Source organism: Delphinus delphis, chromosome 3 (assembly GCF_949987515.2).
Source record: "Delphinus delphis chromosome 3, mDelDel1.2, whole genome shotgun sequence".
NCBI lineage: Eukaryota > Metazoa > Chordata > Mammalia > Artiodactyla > Delphinidae > Delphinus > Delphinus delphis.
In genome coordinates this window covers 39,433,658-39,452,589 of record NC_082685.1, presented here as the reverse complement: position 1 = coordinate 39,452,589, position 18,932 = coordinate 39,433,658, and the positions used below count along the sequence as shown (strand labels likewise).

The 18,932-nt window shown below is 41.0% G+C and overlaps 1 protein-coding gene across 2 annotated transcripts in view; it reads right to left on the bottom strand.

Moving 5' to 3' along the window:
- EBF1 (EBF transcription factor 1) overlaps positions 1-18,932 on the bottom strand; it is a 398,056-nt gene that overhangs the window by 14,380 nt on the left and 364,744 nt on the right. For both annotated transcript variants that reach the window (XM_060008445.1, XM_060008444.1), the window contains 2 exons: positions 16,933-17,021; positions 375-440 (listed from right to left, as the gene is read on the bottom strand). In XM_060008445.1, coding sequence (XP_059864428.1) covers positions 375-440; positions 16,933-17,021 — 155 coding nt within the window. The remainder of the gene's footprint in view (positions 1-374; positions 441-16,932; positions 17,022-18,932) is intronic.

The window sequence follows — 18,932 nt, the reverse complement described above, 5'->3', positions numbered from 1 at the left end:
AATATTCAGGCCTCATTACACTTTTTAGGAGAAGAAATTAAATCCCCCTTTTCCTCCTAAATTTTCTTGAAAACCTGAGAGGAATAAAACCAAGCACCGGTAACTCTCTTCTTCAGTGATGAACTACATTCCCACAGAAGAGTCCTTTTAAATAACGTACCTTTTCTCGTAAGAAAAAATTATTCCCTAGAAAAGGCGTTAAAAGATTTACAAAAGAAGAGAGAAGACGCGAATGGCCTTGCAACCCGTTAGGTCCGAATGACTTATACACTGAACTCGTGCAAGAACTTTTGTATTTTTCATACTTTTTCATTCTAATAAGGACTCCAGGCACTTCAGTTGAATGTGGAAAGTTCGAGACCCACTATGCTCACCTGGTTGTTGTGTGGCATCCCATACAGCGCTTCCACCAGATCTGCAGCCCTTTTGAGTATCACTTCCTGTCAAGGAGAAAAACAGATACAATCCTCTGAGTGAAGGCAGGATGTCATTATCTTTTCACATGATCACGTACCACTTTCCTCTGGCCATCCTTTGCCAACGCACTGCTTTAAAAGAACCCCCGAATGGCATTAAATCACCAACGTATCCCTATTCACGTACACACTTAATCAAGTCAAAAGGTGAGCATCATTGGTACTGCAAGATAAAATACATCACTCAATAGTGCGCCATAAGCACGATAAAGCACTCATATGTTTATTGCTGAATACAATTGCGAGGTCATTTACTAGATTACTATGATGGATGTCAGTTGGTGCATGTTATGAATCCCTGAGATGTGTTTATTTTGCACTTAACTGCTTATTCCAGGAACCATGACCTTATCAGACAGGTCATTTTCAAGAGATGTCCAATCCATCTTCAGCAACTAGAAGCATGTAGCATTCAACTTCTTTTGTTTATCTCCCTTGCACGGCAGAGTCATGATATAAGGGAGCGATGTAGTAAACCCATCTACTGGGGCAATGCACTGTTTTGTCAGAGGTTCTCACAAAAGAATTCTCCCTGCCCCTGGAAGCTCCCTCTGCACCAGTTTTCATGACCGGCAGAGTCTGTTTCTCTTCTAGCAATTCTTTGCTATTTCAGTATTGTTTGTCATTTTCCCCATTTGCTCATTCATTCTCCTTCTAGATACATGCTCCACTGTTCACTCCAGGTGAAGAAAAAATGTCTCCTTTTCATTTAGGTGGGCTTCCATATTTAGATAGCATGCTTGTTTCTAATAATATAGGGCGCTCTACAAAAATGTGTGTGGTGGTAATTTTTTTTCATTCTAACCACAAGAAATCGTTCCCTCTTCATTCAGCCCTAATTTTCTGCAGATTCATTTATACTGGAATGTGAAAAGGAAAGTTAAGCTTGATACAAATAAAATGGAGGTTTATCAGAGGAGCAAACATGAAGGCGTGGTGTGGTTATCAGAAGTGATTTGCAAGAAGATATGTTTATAATTTTTTTTGCTGTGGGTAAAGTTTCAAAAAGAAGTTTGACTTTAAACATTTTACACAATAGAGTTCTGCATGGAGAAGCAGTGCTGTTCAATTTTCACATACTGCAGACGCTGATCAGAAAATAGGGATATAATTGCATTCATTTTGCTGTCACCATAGCCTCTTCAAAAATTCTTGAACAACTCTTGAAATGACACGCTTTTAGATACATATTAGCATTTTTCGATTTTAAATTCTCTATAAGATAAAATAGTTGTCATACTGCAGTAACTACTTGTGACATATATAATGTCCTAAATTCAAAAATGAGATAGAGGGGTTTTCAGTTCTCAATAAACATTTATGCTTGCCTTAAGCTGCTAGACCCCATTTATAAAACAGTTCTGTTATTTTTCATATAAGGAGTGAAAAACATTATATAATCAATGGGGTTTGAATCAATACATCTGAAATAATTTATTTTTTTTAATGCAAGCTACAAGATAATCTACCACTGTTTGTTTGCAGTGCTGTCTGACAACAGCAGTTAATAATTTACTATGGTATGGGCACAGTAAACCCTATCCCCAGATCCAATCAGCTTGTGCTGCCTTCACTAAAACCTCACGGCTTTATCTGGCTCTTAGGAAAGATGAAAACAAAACAGGATCAGGTTAGTTTATTTACCAAAATTTGACTTCTCTGGGTCTATATTCATTTATTTCTTCAAATAAATATTTATGCCAGTGTTTGGGCTTGGCAGAGAAGGTATTTTTCTTTTCATTTCAGGGAAAAAAAAAATACAAGTCTCTGTCAAAAGCAAGATAAGGTGCAGTCAGAAACTGCACTTGCAAACTTCAATCTTGGAACAGTATCACTGAGGATTTAGAGCAGTGCTTCTTCTTTTAATTAATTTCACAGAACCAGGGATGAGGGAAGGTAAACTCCACAATAAACTCCAAGATCTTTGAAGTTTTTGTGCCTGAAAAATTCCAACTATCAGTGTAGGCTGTATATTTTAAACTGATATATTTTTGGTGATAACATTTTTCAATAACATAATCTACAGTGTTCCTTTTTCTCCTTATTCAGTACCCAGGGCTCTCATCACCATTCAGTCCTCTGAAAATGAAGCTTGTGCATCTCACTTCCTAGAGTTGCCGCCTCCTTCAATACAAAGAGCCGGGACGTGCTTTCTACTAGGCACGTTGCCACTGTAGGTGGGTCAGCAGCCAGCATTGCTTCAGACCAGCAGTCTTGAGGACAGTGCGTGAATCTGATGTTGTGTCCTGGAAGTGACTCCCTTAAATGATATCTCGCCTATTTTAAAATGTCCTTCATCGTGGTATCAACTGTGGGGTTTAAGGGAGGGTCCACTTTTGGCTCAGCTTTGCCAATGTGATTCAGCTTCCATTAGTTATTTCTGCAAATGGGAAGGAGAAAGGAAATTTCTGGGTCCTCTGTGAGTTAGTGCAGCGGACCTGCAAGGTGCTTGGATTTCGGTGACCAGAAAATTGCTCTCACCTCCATGTCATTATGCTCCCAGTGAACTAGCCCCCAAGCGTGTTTGTGTTGGGGATCTAATATATTGCCTTTCAATCAGAGCTGAGAGCCACTGAACACACAGACAGAACATGACGAGCAGGTCAGGAAAGCAATAAAGATTTTACAGAGCTGTCCAAGGTGCTAAATTTACTCAATAATGGTTTTGGCACCATAGTGTTAACCTCTCATTTACTACCAGTTTGAGGGACTAAATTGAAGTAGCTGACTTCATTTACCTTGAAATGTATATTTTATGACATTATGTAAGTAGATTGAAGGGGCACTGCAGTTTTAACAATTTAAAGGCTAAAGCATGTTTAAGATGAAACTTGAATATTTATTGTATATTGCACTTAAAGTATATAGAATGTTAAAATGTATTGATTAAATTTGTAAAAGGCATTATAAAAATGACAGGTAGTATAAAAGATGTATGCCTCTTAAAATCAAACTGATAGTATATGCTATCTCTTCGGTGGTCACAAGTGTAATTTTTTTGCAGTTTTATATGGTAATTTGAAAATTCTGTAATTTCACATTAGGAAATGATTGAGCCTGGGATGTTAAAGAGAGAAGTTTCCCATAAGGGGACAAGCTGCATGTTTCATATAATCTTTTGTCTCTGAAATTGTTCCTAAAGTCTTATTTTTTGCGACATTAGGAGGGAGCATCGTGTAAGGATCCTTCCATTCTAATATGCAATTTTAATATTTCTGAAAAGAGAGAGCACTTGACAAGTACTAATATCTAATTTTTCAAAGCATTTATTTGTCAGGAGAGATTGTCTCTTCTTTTCATAATGTTTAAAACGTCTCGCTGCTTGCGGTCTAAAACATGAGGGTAGAGATTAGACTCTTCCAAGATAATTAATCCTATCCTTGGATTAAAAAAAATACATATCCCATTGGGGAATTAAGAAGACAAATACCACTACCCTAAATAGTGAAAAGCCTCAGAGTCTCCTTATAGAGCTAATGCTTGTTCTCCAACCTACATCCTGAGTCAGACTATTTTTCTTTTCATGGCTTTGGATTTCTTCTCTCTTAAAGAAAGAGAAAATGTATAGTCCTTAAAAACTGCAACAACTCTTTGCTGACCTATTTCCTTTCTCAATTAAAACCTGTCTTTACCTGCCTTGCTATGACCATCGACTGATGATTATGTGAATGGAGATCTGGAGAGAAAAAAAAAAAAAAGGATGAACCATACTAAATCTGCTTAGAGTTAGTAGGAACACTAGGAAGATTCAAGGATGAGTGGGGTTCGAGAAACAGTTCAAGTATAATTGGTACAAGTTTTACCATGTTTTGGAACCTTTATAATGAAAGTGCTGAATGGGCTACAAATGCAGAGAGATGATTTGGCTTTACTTCGTATGTTGCAACCCAATCAATTAGCAAATAAGTTTTGAACTTTCTCTTGTCCCAGCAGTCACACACTGATATTACTCTCCAGCACCTTTCAAGGCACCCTGTCTTCCCAGAATTAAGGTACGGCGTTCTGTGGGAATTGCAAAAGATTTCCGCCACCATCCGGTCCTATCCTCTTTATCCAATCTCCTCTCCCTAAACATCTGAAGAACTGCCCTCTATTCTGGGCTAGTTAGTCCTCTCCAGCCTGGAAGTAACATGTTGGGCTCCTTCCTATCTCCATACCTTTACTCATTTTGCCTTTATTTGGGAAGCTGGCTTCAGTCTGTGCCCATTTACAATATCTTCCCATCCTCTAGGGCCTGATAATGAAGGTGGTGCTGGTGGTGGTGGTAGAGTAGTGGAAAACATAACTGTTGTTTATGGAAAGGAAAACATTAACTCATTCAGTCTTTGTGGTGAGACTCCGTATCGCCATTTGGCAGACGAGGAAACTGAGACTCAGAGAGGTCCGCCAACTTGCCCTGACGTCACACAACTAATGAATGGCTGAGCAGGGATTCAATCTCAGGCCTGTTAGACATCAGAGCCTGAGCTCTTCATAATTACACTATCGTATCAGAACTAATTCCACCTTCACTGAGACCCCAGCTCCTAACCTCTCTCATTCCTCTGAAAAATAGTGCTGAATGCACTGCCCAGCACTGCACAGAAGTGGACACTGGGGGGTCATTTTGCTCTGGTCTTAAATGTGTGAGCTACAATCTCCACAACCAGACTACAGGCTCTTTGAGGTCCTAATCTCCTTCTCTAAGCCCCTAGCACTATGTTCAGCAAACTACAGCCCTTGAGAAATTCTTGTTGAAGAGCTCATTCTAAGATCATTACTGATTTTTAAAAGCACGTGCTTAATTTACATGAGGAAATGACCAAGTCATGTATTTGGCATAGTTTATAAAAGCAGAAGACTTAAATTTGGTGCTGCATTTGGCTCTAGACCTTTAAATCCAATATATAAATTCCCAAAGGTCAAGTCTTGATCACTGGGGGGTTTTTTAATACCACTTTTTTTTTTTAAGTGAATTTGCTCCTTCACTCCTGCTGGCTTGTACTTACATTTTAATTTTGTGATTAATATAATGAATCATGTCGGGTACAGACATTATCTCAAGTTATAGGCTGCTAACAACATGAGGTTTGTCTTGATGTACGTCAGCCTTTTATTAACTATACTCCTAGGCTCTTAGAAATACTTAGGTATTTGCACACTCTTAGGAACCAGGCGTATCACGTCTGATATGCAGACATGGCTCATTCACCTTTCCTTCCATTTCATGACAGTAAACCCGCTGAGGATTAATCACCTTCCATGTGAATCTTCTCTGCAGCATCTGATCTCAAATGTGTTGCTAATAATCTCATATTCACTGGGCCCACCTAGCCTTCCAGAGAGAACGGGAAGGCGGGAAGGCTGTCTAACCACCCAATACTGAGCCCATTTATAAACCCAGTTCCATGTTTTGAGTCATTCAAACCCAGATGAGCAGGGGAGATGGCCTGAACTCTCTTTCATTCAGAGCACATGTAGACCAACTCATAAAGCCAGATGGGTTACCCGTTTACCAACACAACATTAATTTCAAATCTCAGGATCAGATTTTGAGACTCTGGGAACTCCCTCATAAAATTCAAGCCCAGGGATGCTTCTGTAATTTGGGAAGACAACCTGTGCTTGGCTTTATGCTCCCTCAGTTAGAAAATAATGTTTTGAGGGACGAAGAAGAAAACAGAAGCTAAACGTAAACATCAATTATCAAAGTCAAGTTGACCTGGGTGATTCCCGAGAAAGAAGTACAATACTTTCCTGTCACTGCACATTGCCCTGTCGCCCATTTATCACCACTCTACTTTGCCCTATCAGGAGATTCAAGATACAGTGGGTTCAAATATCAGCAAAACAAAATGAAGAGGACCAGCAAAATCACTCCTGATTTAAAGTCGATAAGCACCTATCGGCACTGAAATCAGCACTGGATCCGTTCACCTCCTCACGTTGGAGTTTACTATTGGGTCCAAATTTTAAACAGTATATTCAGCTTACTAGCCTTTAACTTCTAGCTCTTTCCCCACTTGCTTCTGAAACTACTGATTGGAAAGTCTAAAAGCTGAAAAAGTGATTGGAAGTTTCTGGCAGCCCATATCCTGCAGAGCTGGATGTACAATGCAATAAATACTAGTTGACTGAGAGGTATTTCTGTGGAGGGTAGTATTATGTCCCAACTTCCGTTGTGTTTATTCAGCCAAATGGAAAATTCCACAGTGGTAGACTTTGCATCCTAAAAAATCATAGAATGAGGGCAGTGAGGGAAGGGGTAAAACAAACCAAAATAATACTTGAGCACTGTTTAGCTTCCGATCCTCTGAGACATTCCTTAAATTTTTCATTTTTTCTGGTAATATGAACTTCTCGAAGAGCTTACCGCAGATCATTAGAAACCTTTATTGTCACACTTTAAACACGCTTTACTCAGAAGCCCTATGACCGAGAGGAGTCACTCTCATCTAGCATGGATATAATTAAACATGTTTCCGCTGAAAGGGGCATTCTCATTATGGCTAAGGACCACTTTAGAGTAAATTGAAATGGAAAGGAGGAGCATAGATGAGGTGTAGGTAGCAAGTGGTTAGTTCTAGGGAGGCATAAAATGCCAAATGTGTAACAATTATATTTTACAACCCTGCATTCTGAAGACTTCATAGCATTTTATTATAGAAGAAGCTTCAGCTGAAGCTTACCGAACGAACATTCTAGTGCACACTCATTGCCCATAGTCTTTAAAGAAACATAAAATTCAAACCATAATCAAAATCTGCAGAAATATTCAAAACAAAGGAATCAAATATTTTAAAAGGGTCTACTGCTATTCACACAAGAGGCATCGGAAGTGTTCTAGTCTAAAGAAAATGCAGGGGCTTGAAGGGGGTGGGCTTCTGAACCTCCTCTAATTTTAAAGATGATTTTGTGTTCAGATTAGATGACACCCCTCTTACTTCTCAAACATATGATTAGGTATCATCGTGCCGCGTGGCTGGAGACGCACCCAAAAGCTTTGCCTTTGTTACAAACGTGGAAGACTTCTGAATCACATGAAATTAAGGTAGGTTGTAAGCTAACGCTGCTACCTCAACGTAAGACACACTAACTTACATGACTGACTTTTACAGTGGAAAGGAAAAGGCTGTTTTCAGGCAGCTGTTATTGCCTCAATGGGAAAAAGAAAAAAAAAAAAATCAATGAAAGTGAAATGAACAAGAGATTTTGTCTGAGTTGCAGTTAATACCACTGAAGAGCTATGGAAATTAAAAGGTCAACAAATAAATTAGCCAGAGTGTTATGAAATGAATGATTTGGCTTATAATTTTATTGACTGAAAATTGTTCACTGCCTATTAGACCAGGTAATTTTTATCTGGTGCCTCAATTACTGTTCCGTAAGCAATAATATAGTTGTAAGAGCTGCTGATTCGATCGCGTGACCTCTGAGAAGCTGGCTAGGACAGCTGACTTTACTATGATGGATAACCAAGCTTGGTCTCCACGAGGTGCGAAACCTCCCTTTCCTGCAAGGGGATCTCATAAAAGAAACACTACACTTGATTCATTTCACCAAAATGTTTGACTTTTCAAGTGTCAGCAGTTAAGTATAAATTGTGAAGCCAGGTATTCCTGAGAAGAGTGATGACAATGGCTTTCCCCCTCTTTTTGGTCTCCTGGCATTCTCTTCTAAATGGTGTCATGGTAATTGGTGAATGGGAGCCTGGGGTGCTTCCCGGCACAAATACAGTGAAAAATGGTGTCTGCACCCTTGTGAATATGACCTGCTTGGAGGTACAGAGCTGAACTTGGTAACCTCTGGCTGGCTCTTCTTATTCCAATTCATTGTACTGGTTTAAGACCAACGCTCTGGGTTAGATCCTGCTGAGTGGCCTTGGAAATCGACTTTCTGATCAGGATGAAAGTCTCTGCTTAAAGAGAAGGCTGTGGACAGAGGTGGCTTTTTCAGGGCTAGGTTGTAAAGTCAGCACATGAAACAAAAACTGCCTAGAGTCAAAATTACCCTTGAAACTCTTTTAAGTTGCCAAGGCCTGGGCTCTTAGAAACACAAAAGCCAGAAATTAACCACTTGTGTTTCTCTTTGTCTTTTGGCTGTGGCTTCCCTTTCCCTAGGGCAAAGGACAATAAATATCTAATTTGAAAGTAAAAGGAACACTGAGTGAACAAAGAGACTTATTGTCGTATGTATGTCCCTGTATGTCTGTGTATGTGTTTGGTGTGTGTGTATACAAATGTATGTGTATATTTATATTTTTGGACAAGTACATGTAGTTAAACTTGAGTAAGTGCTATGTGCAGGCTGGAACTATGCTGGACTTTAACGATATCTAAGGAAGGCGAAAATAGAGTTGCTTTTGGTTTCTTAAATTGTTGAACATCATCAGTTATGATATGTACCTCCAGAAGAACGGTATCTGTAAATGATGATTCCCAAGGCTTTACTGATGGTCCTGACTATAACTGCAATTAAAATCCACTGCCTCAAGACTGCTGGGGCTCACTTCTTATTACTCCAGTGGTTAATTGAAGTGTTACTCAAGGCTGAAAATAGTAAGCACGGCCAGAGGCCTCCTGGTGTCTCTGTTTCTAAGGGCTTCAGTCTTGAAGAGGAGGATGCTGGGTGGTTAGGAGGAGAAATGAGCCCCTGTTTACTCCTGTGACTTCTTCTTGAACTAATGAGTAATTATATTCAAAGCCCCTGTACACAGGGTGTGATACAAAGGTTAAACTTAGTCCCCCCCTTGTCAAGAGCTCAGTGCTAAAAGAACTTGAAGGAGGTTCCGGAATTCAGCTATTGGAGTAACTGTTATTACAGAGTCCCTACAGCAATGACTCTGGGGCTAAAGAGAAGGAGAATTATCTCCCAGGTTTGTATGTGTGTGTGTTTTAACTCCTACTGCCACTTCCCTCTGGCTAAGCCATCTGTGAGCTACCCTCAGTCTATGCTAGCACCTTCCCCTTCCCCCTCTGGCCAAGCTTGAGGGATTTTAAAAAATTGGTTTACGAAATTGCCTTTTTTCTTAAAATTCCCTTTTCTTAATTCTAGGAATCAGTGCTTAGAGATACTGGCTCTGGAGTCCAATAGAGTTGGCTCAAATCCTTGCTCTGCCATTTTTTTAGCATTGTAAATGCATGCCTCCGTTTCCTCAACTGTAAAGTACGGTTCAGACCAGCATCTGGCTCAGCAGACACACAGTGAGTGCTTACTGAGCAAGAGGCAGCAAGAATATTGATAACCCTCACTTGTTTTCCAGAAAACTTGGGCAAATTATATGCATTCTTAGAGTCAATGCTTTGAGTGCTCCTTGAGGTGCAATCCTATCTGCAAAACACTGGGAAAGATTCTGAACAGACTAATGGTGAGGATGTCCGGTGAGGTAGAAAGCCTCCCCTGACAGCTGTGTGAGTGGTCCCTTCTGAGCCTCAGTTTTCTCATCTCTAAATCGGGCATGATTCCATAACGACAGAGTAACTTACTGCAGAGTCAGCCAGTTAAAGATAAAATAAATAATCTAAAAAAAGTGAGAATTAAAACTTTTGTGGGGGTCATGGCCTTTTTAATGAAGCTATAATCTCACTCCCCAGAAAAATATGTGCGTATGTGCATGCATGTGTGTGCATACTCATCACACACACACGCACACAATTCTATATACAATTTCAAGGGTGCACAGAACTAGGCTAAACTCCCCTGATGAAAGAAGCATAGGTAGGAGGGGCTACCAAGCCCCTAAACTGAGCATATCATCAAAATGGGGAAGTGGAATTTGCCCGTGAGTTTTCTGGCAGATACAGAGGAGAGAGGGGGAAAAAGAACCGCATTCCATAGTGTGTGTTTTTGACAAGAAAATGCAGAGACAAAATGGTTTTTGGAATCAAACTCAAGCATTCTTTTCCTAAGAGCTGAATATACTGCATGATTTGCTTTTGTTGCTATATTTTTTTGTTTGAGTCATTTTGGTTCCCAGATAAAATGTTAATAGATTTTCTTGAAATTAAAAAAATAAATAAATGAATAAGACGAGAGAGCACGTCCAGTGTCACAGTGTGGAAGATAAAGATGCACGGTTTTTCTTTATCCTTTTCTGAAACCCTTAGTCATCCCCTTTTCTGCTAACAGGCAGTGTGGTTATGCAAAAATTTCTTATGTGTATTTTCACTGATGCAACTGCAGGTTTTGAATTACGGATAGTCTTTGCATAAAGACTAAAACAATAAAAGCATAATTAGAATACGTGGTATACAGCCGACTCCAGTTTTATTTTGCCCCAGCTCTGTATTTATGATAAATCACTAACACGACTGCTCTTTAGGGAGGGTGATTTTGGGTCTCGTCTCTCCATTGAGCAAAAACAGTGCCTGTGACTAGAGGCTGAATTTCAATTCTGCAAGAGTACAGTGGAACTGAATAATATTTGGCACAATGCAGTGCACAACCGAGCCACTAAATGGCTGATTTACTAAATTATTATTAGATGAGCCCTTGCTGTTCCAAATGAAAGTGCAGTCACTGCCTTCCTTCGTGGTGTGTTCAAATTGTTCTGTGTTTAAATATTCAGCATGAGGCTAATGTGAACTGATGAACTGAGACTATAAACATTCACTTTCAATACAGATAGAGCGACAGAGATGAAACATATCATGTGGCCTGCGGAGGTGAAAATGATTTATATTTAAGGATGTTGCTGCCTACTTCCATTACTTTAAGGTACTCTTAATTAGCATTAAGAGTTAGAAATGACTAATTCCCGTGTACAGGAAGAGGAGGCTGGGATTTTTTTTTTTTTTTTTTTGCATGCCAGTGCAGGAGAAGTTACCACGAGGAACTGCTGCCTGTGTTGTTGTTCAGAACCTTGAGTTTTATTCATGGTGGGGTGCACCGCACCAGCAGAGTCATGTGTCTGCTGGGAGAACTATGGTGTCCGACAGTCAGTGTTTTTTCTCAGCCCACCCAAAGGGTCTACAGTCCATCCTCACTACCATCCATCCCTCTGCAATCCACCTCCCTTACCATCACATCTACTACACCTGCTACACGGACCCCCCAGCACCTCACTCTCCACGTCACCAAGCTTCTTTACTGACACCTGCTGGAGTGAAGAACAACCCTTTGCTCCTTGGGCAAAGATAACCCCCTCCTCCTTCCTCCCCTTTGAGGGCAGTTATAGGCAAGCACTTAAAATACTGTGATCACTTACAGTAGATTAGAATTTTTTATGGGTACCGTGTTGCCATAACAACACGAAGACAGCAGATGACTTAAGCTAAGCTTGCAAAGCAAAAGGCTGCTCATCTGGCAGTTAAAATGAATACAGTTCATTTCACAAGTTTCCCATATGGACTCTTAGTGTATGGTAATGAGGAGACCATATGGTGAGAGAAAATGCACTGAGAACAATTGGGTTCCACTGGCTGAGTGGGAAGTTGGGAGAGAAAACCCGGGTGAGAGATTCTGGTGCGTGTGCTCTCTGGGTTCAAGGTTTGGTTGAGGTTTGTTTGGGATGGTTGTTTTCCATAGTGGTTTCGCGTTTCTTAATCTGTTCCTTAATATGTCAGCTGTGCGAAATGACAAACATCTTGCAAATTTTGCAATATCATTCATCACAAACTGTCAGCAGTGTTTGCAAATCTGACTTGCAAGATCCTTTAAATGTGTTGTTCTTAAAAGGCAACAGTACTAAGTTTTTAGACAAAGTGCAGGAAAATTTAAGTACTTCTGACAAGCAGAAACATTAACGGTAATCATTTTAAAAACACTCGCATCTTTTGCCTGCATGTTTAGCTGTAAATAATGCTAGAATGTATAAAAGCTTTAAACGAAAACTGTAATAACTACTTTTTAATATGTTTCATAAAGGATAAAGAAAATGCTGTGAGCCATGTGTATGGGTTATCTATAGGTGCGGACGTAGGGACATGGAGGGTTCCCATTCTCCTTACTGCTCACCAGATTGGAAACCGGGGAGGACAGCTTGAAAAAGGCTCTAAAGTCAATCCTGTACTATACATGCTTCATAAAAGATGAATATAAATGCATTAGTTAGACGCGGTGAGCTAAATTAGAAGGTCAGGCAGGGCTGCGAGGGCTGAAAAATCACACAACCAATGAGTGTAATTACTCTTTTTTAAGTCTATTAAGTGGTGTTGCTCTATCAAGGCTCAGGGATATAGGACATGAAGAACAAGATAAAGTAATGTGTATTTATTACTCCCACCGGATCAATTTACCAGATATTTTCAGCTCCATAAAGCAAAACACACAAATGCCGCCTTTGTTACTCTTCTCAAACTGCCTTATTTTCTCTAAAAGAGGGACTGGCTCTGGAAGAAAAAACACGTTTGCCCTGTGGAGGTCCCCACGCAAACCCCTCTGGGTGGGGAATGGGAGAAGCTGGTGCGTATTTGAGTAGGAAGGGGCTGAGGTTAGGCGAGAGACAGGAGAGAGAAGCCAGTCACCTCAAGGCAGAAGTATTTGGGTTTCCAGACCTGGGAGGGAAATGGGAACTTGATGCAGTGAGGCCGGAGGCCCCAGGTGCTAATCTCAGTTTTCCCATATGCTTGCTGTGAGTGGTAGCATGCCACCAGCCCTCTGGGAACTCTGACCCTGTGAAATGGGGAGTACCCATCTTGCAGGGAATAGTAGCCCCCATTTACTGAAGTCTCACTATATGCCAGAGAGTCCTCGTTGCGTACATTATCTCATTAACGCCCAATAGCCATGCTGCGGGACAGCTGCTTTACAAAGGAGAAAACGGGGGCTGAGAAGGGTGAGTCCCGTGCACGGAGCAGTGCAAGTGGTTTTCAAAATCCACGTCCATCTGACCTGAGAGCCCACTCTCTTGGCCTCAATACCCTTCAAAAACCTTGATAAAGCCGTGCCAGGCACATCGAGGGCATGACGCAAAGGTTACCTGTTCCCTGGGATTCACTGCAAACACACGGAATGCCAGCCAAGCTCGGTGCCTTTGTGCTAATGCTCACTGACCACTCAGGAAGACAACTACAAATCGAAAGGGGACAGAGGCACCTCTGGCCTTCAAAACAGAGACAGCTCCTTGTTCAGTGTTTCTGGATGGCCTCGTGCATTTCAGCATCTCAGCGTTTCTGACCGACCACAGTCCCCATCCTCCGCACCTCTACATTATAAGAAAAGTCAACCTTTGCCCCAAAGTTGGTCACATGTTCCTCTCCCTCCTGCCAGGATCCAGAGAGGAAGGCACGTCTGTCTGTATGACACAGAATGGAATGCTGCAGCTGAAAAACCTTCGCCTGCCCTCCTCCACGTGCACGTGAAAAAGGAAACCAAAGCACACCTGGGGTTGGCATAATTATAGTATTTTAAATTTGTGTGTACAGCAACTATCACTGATGGTGGCTTTCAGGGACAAAATAATTTACAGAGAAGGAAGGGTTCGGCTTGCTCCTGTTTTCTCGTTTGGTAAATAGGGATGATGTCTGCTTTCCCGACTTCTCTCACAAGAGGGGCTCCAATAAAACAACGCATGTACAAGTTCTTTGAAAAAGCACAAGCCAGTATACAAAGGCATATTATCATGGAAAGCTGTCTGCTTGGTCTTTGGAGCAGTTTCATTTGACAGAATATGTGGGTGGTTGTATGAATCTAGCTTTGTCTATTCGCAAACACATGGGTTTAATAAAGTGGAGTTTGTTTTTTAAGGTGTGTGGTCCATGGCTCACTGAAACACTCCTGTTTTACAAACACTGACCATGATTCTAAGAAAGGCGGAGCCCGTTTTCATCCCCCTAACAATGGACAGCGGGACTATAAATCTCCCAGGTCCACAGGAATACCTCGTGCTGGCTCCATCCGCCACTTCCTGACCTTGCTCTTGAACTCTCGCTCCACCTTCACATTCGGAGCCAAGAGGACACCACTCTGATCTGAGTCACACAGAGAGCTTCCTGGGGTGGGCTCTGGCCAAAGTCCTCGCACGGTCCAGTGGCTGGATGCACACTGTGGAGTGTTTCCTTAACACACAAACCCATTGTGTCCTTGATTACTCTTCCCAAACCCAGGAAAACGGGGCTGGGAATTTCACCATCAGGCCACCGGGGACAAAGTGACACGTGCCTGTGCTATTTGTTCAACATTTCTGAACGTGATGTGCAGCCGTGAAAATGTTATGAAAAGTAAGTACACAAAACTCAACCATATAGTCCTGTTTCTCTCCTTTCTTTATGAATAAGAAAAGTATTGCTTGGCTGCTGTAGACCTCAGCCATTAAACCAAATCTGTCTCCTGTTTTTCAATCAATATTTATAGAGTGGCAATTGTGGGCCAGAAACTATGCTGAGGCTCCCACAGGATTACTTCTTTTTGTCCTATGTGATCCCAGTGAAGTTGGCACGATTATTTCACCCCCATTTTCTAGATGAAGAAACCGAGACACAGAAGATAAACCATACACTCCACTGCTGACCTGAATCAGGACTTCCTGCTCTGCAGAGATTGGGTAGGAGAGCTCTCAGAAGCCAGGGTCCCACTCTCACTCAACTGGCAAATAATTATAGCTACCTTTTGTGGACTGCTAAATGAGTGATTAAAGCAACCCAAAAAAGTAGGAAGTATGACCATCTCCATTTGACAGACAAGGAAACTGAGGCACAGAGAGGTTCAGAATTTGGGGGGTGGGGAGAAAGAATTTTGACCCAGACCACAGAGCTCTCCAGTCCCTTCAGCAGACTCTAGGGACATCAAATGCCAAATGAAAGTGAAAATGGTCCCCAAATGGAAACAATGGGAAGAATCTGGCAATGCCCTCATGGCTTCTTCCCACCATTGGGTGGACACACATTATTTACATCTTCGTGCTATAAAATTACCGATTATTTTCCCATAGGAAATGCATGGGAGTTGGGTTCTTGCCAGACAGGAACCTAAAGGTGATTCTCTTCATGGCACACCCATCTGTGGAAGCAGAGGGCCATTCACTATTACTGTTAGATTCTGTAATTGCTCACCAAGAATAAGTCAGGGTGAAAGGGAAGGAGGTGTAAGATGGAGGCCCCTTTCAAAGACAAGGATATGTACGGACCGACACATCATATGATTTCTTCCTCAGGTGAAATGCTCTCAAGATGTTTTTTTAAGGTGAACAGCGCTAAGTGGAAGTGAGGCTGTTATGGGAACTCAGGGTTGAGACTGAAGGCTCTGTGGGTCTTCCCCCGGGGTCTAGGAGAGGGCAGAATTTGCTTGTCACGGTTCTTCCTCTCTCTGGGCAGGCAGTGCCCCATACCCACCCCCCAGCGCCTCACATCTGTGCATCAGTTTCGGCGGGGAGGGGCAGCTTTCTCCTGGACAGGCCTGTTCTGACAGTGGTCCTGCCGCTTCAGTGCAGCAGGGCCCACAGGTAAGATGTGATGATGAAATGGTCGCCCAAAGAGGTTCGCTGAGCTAGGAAGGATGCCAACTTCATTTTTATAAGTGTATTACGAGCAGAAACAGACCTGGACATGACATATCTCTAGACTTGCTGTGGCATGGAGAGGACCTTTCCTCTACTCATTTAATTTATACTAATTTTTACTTGTGTAGTAAATGAAATTTCATTTTGCTGTCAGTAAACAGTGAATGGTAGCTCGACCAATTCCGTTCGTTGAACTTCTATAGCATTTAACTGTTCTCTCCTCTGAGTCCTCCCAGAACTCTGGTTGCACTTTTGTTAAATGTACCTATTGTTTTCTGTTTTGTATGGCGTTGTATTTGGCTTTCTCTCCCACAGGGCGTCCGAGTTCCTTGGGTAGAGAGATAGGAATATCCCCAACATTGACAACAGGTACAGAATAGAAACCAATAACTGTGCATTTCCTTTTTTTCTGCATTGGCAATTAATACCATTGCTGTATGACATATATTGCTCTACCTTGAATTTGTGTCTAATTTCTCCCACTTGTGTCTTAGGTGGGATGCCTCTGGAGGGAACAGACTCATGTCTTAGTAGCCCCGGCGCAAGGTGTGCCAATATGCTTTCCTTTGAGCTCTAGCTGTTCTCCCCTCACCAGAAATAAGTAAAGATCCTCATGGGGGTAGAAAAGCAATGTTCTTTTTCCTCTTGAGAACTGATACGATATAATGATTAATAACCTGGACTTAGGAGCCAGGCTTTAGAGGTTTGAATCTCCGTTTAGCAATTTACATGCTGTGTGACCTTGGGCAAATGATTTAACCTCTCTTTGTTTGGTTATCTTCTTCTCTAAAATAGAGGTGGTAATGGCACCAACCTCAGAGGGTTTTTTAGAGGAAGAAATGACATGATATAAGTAAAACATTACCTGGCACATAAGTGCTTGCTACTTTGATTATTGCTTACCTTATAATACTAAACACACAATGCACAAAAATATTGAGTTGCTTATCTATGAACTAACTTTTATCAATGGCAAAGTTTTCTGCCAATCACCTGAGCCCGTGTTTCCAGAGACCCTAACCCAAAGAGGAGGTATCCTACCTTTGGCAAGCGCTCAGGGTCGCCAGGGTGCCGGGGAATAACCTTCTGTAACCTCTGGAAACCATAATCGATGGTGGGTTCATTGAGTGCTGCAATGAAGAAGTCGTACAATTAGAACAATTTCAGGAAATAAAACAGCACATGATTTGCAATACTTATGGTGCAGAAATAACTGGGAAGTCGAAAGTTTCATTGAGACTTTTGAATTAGATCATAAAGTGATTGGACGAATGATCCCTTTTGGTGGGGACTGACTCACTCAAAAGAACATGAGTCGCAGGTCCTAAACTCTGCTCTTCTGGCCAAATTCTATATTCCTTACAGTGTTGAAAATGGAAGGTAAAATGGAACTTGGTGTGAGGTTTTAGGATTCCCTTTAGTCAGAAGCTTGAGTTACAACACTGGAGGGTATCTACAGGTATAAAGAGCAGAATTAAAAGTACTTGCTTAGCTACAGAATATCAAGTGGACCTCAGCTGATACAGTGTCGCAATGCCATCGGGAGCAATTAAGTGTGGTGGGGCAGAGGCCAGAAAGCCTCTTCTACCCTTGGAAGAGTCCGAAAAGAGACAGGTATTGAAAGTGCCCTTGATACGACACCCTCATATCTAAGATGAAAGACTGATTCACCAGTATCAATATTATTTCAGGAAAAGGCTAACCTCTACGGAGCACTAGCTCAGAGCAGCTGGCTCTCCAAGAAGAATTTTTTTAAAAGACTAAAAGAAGAGCAAACCTGTAGTAATATTTGGAGACAGTGGGCCTTCTTGTACCCATATTGATTACACCTTCTTCAAAGCATCCTTAAATTCAACTCGATACAAAGTGGACTCTGGTGTATCACTTTTGAAATTCCTCCCCAGGATATGAAGTACCTCCAGCTTTCCTCGCCTGACCAGGAAAAGATGGCGGCTCCATCCTCCACCCACATCCCCCATCTCCTCTCAGTAATGAGTGGGTTTTTTTCTTCTTTTCTTTTTTCATGTAACCAAAGTACTCAACCACATATTTTCTCCCATACTGAATAAAAAGACAGTCTTTGTAGTTCTGACATTTAGCTATATACATTTAGAAAACAAGTTGCCACATGCTTTACTTAAAATGCATTTCCATTAACCTAAATTTTAAAAGTAAGATCCATACTACCACTAACTTTAAAAAACTGTATTAAATTCAAATAGGTCCCAAGGCTAATGGAAGCAATTTGTATACCAACCCAAACTGACTGGCCCACTTTTCAAAATACAGGTATGATAATCTTGTGGTTTTAAAAGGACATTTAAATTGAAAGACTGTGAATTTAGTACATAATTATACCAATAGAACCCTTTAACTTGTCAACTTGTAAATCTAAAAGGCTATCAATCATTTCTAAAGAGGAAATAAACCTTAAAATTCCTTGATTGACAGTGCTTACTTTTTATGTAAAAAAAAAAAAAAAAAAGGAGGAAAAAAAAAAAAAAAGGCTGCATAAAGTGGCCAGAAATCCATTTACAAAAGTACATTGTTTTACATAGGTGAGTAAAAAGCCAATAATTACACCTCCAAAAGACATATAAATCAGAGTAAGTACTTTTTCCTCACTTGTATATTTGAAGTTGGAGTGAACTTCAGGTAACTTTTTTTAAGAAGATCTTTTTTCCCAAATGCAATGCTTGTTGAAGCTGTTAATAGAGTAGCCATTTAAGACAATGTAATCATTTTTGCAAATATGAGGTTTAGCCATTTCCCCCACCTTCTCCCCGCCCCCTTCCAAACGGTAAACTTTCAACCTGCCTCTTGTGGAAATTAACTAAAATTACACCCAGGTGTACCAAATCTCTCTATAGTGGTACATGAGTTAAGGCACAATATTTATTGTTCCTCCCATTTCATGAATTACTTTCTAAACCCTTGAGAAAAAATTTTTTTTTCAAATTAGACTTGTAGAAAAAAAGCCATACAATTCTTTACACAGGGAAGCTGTGACTCATAAAATCCCAGTATTTAATAAAGAAATG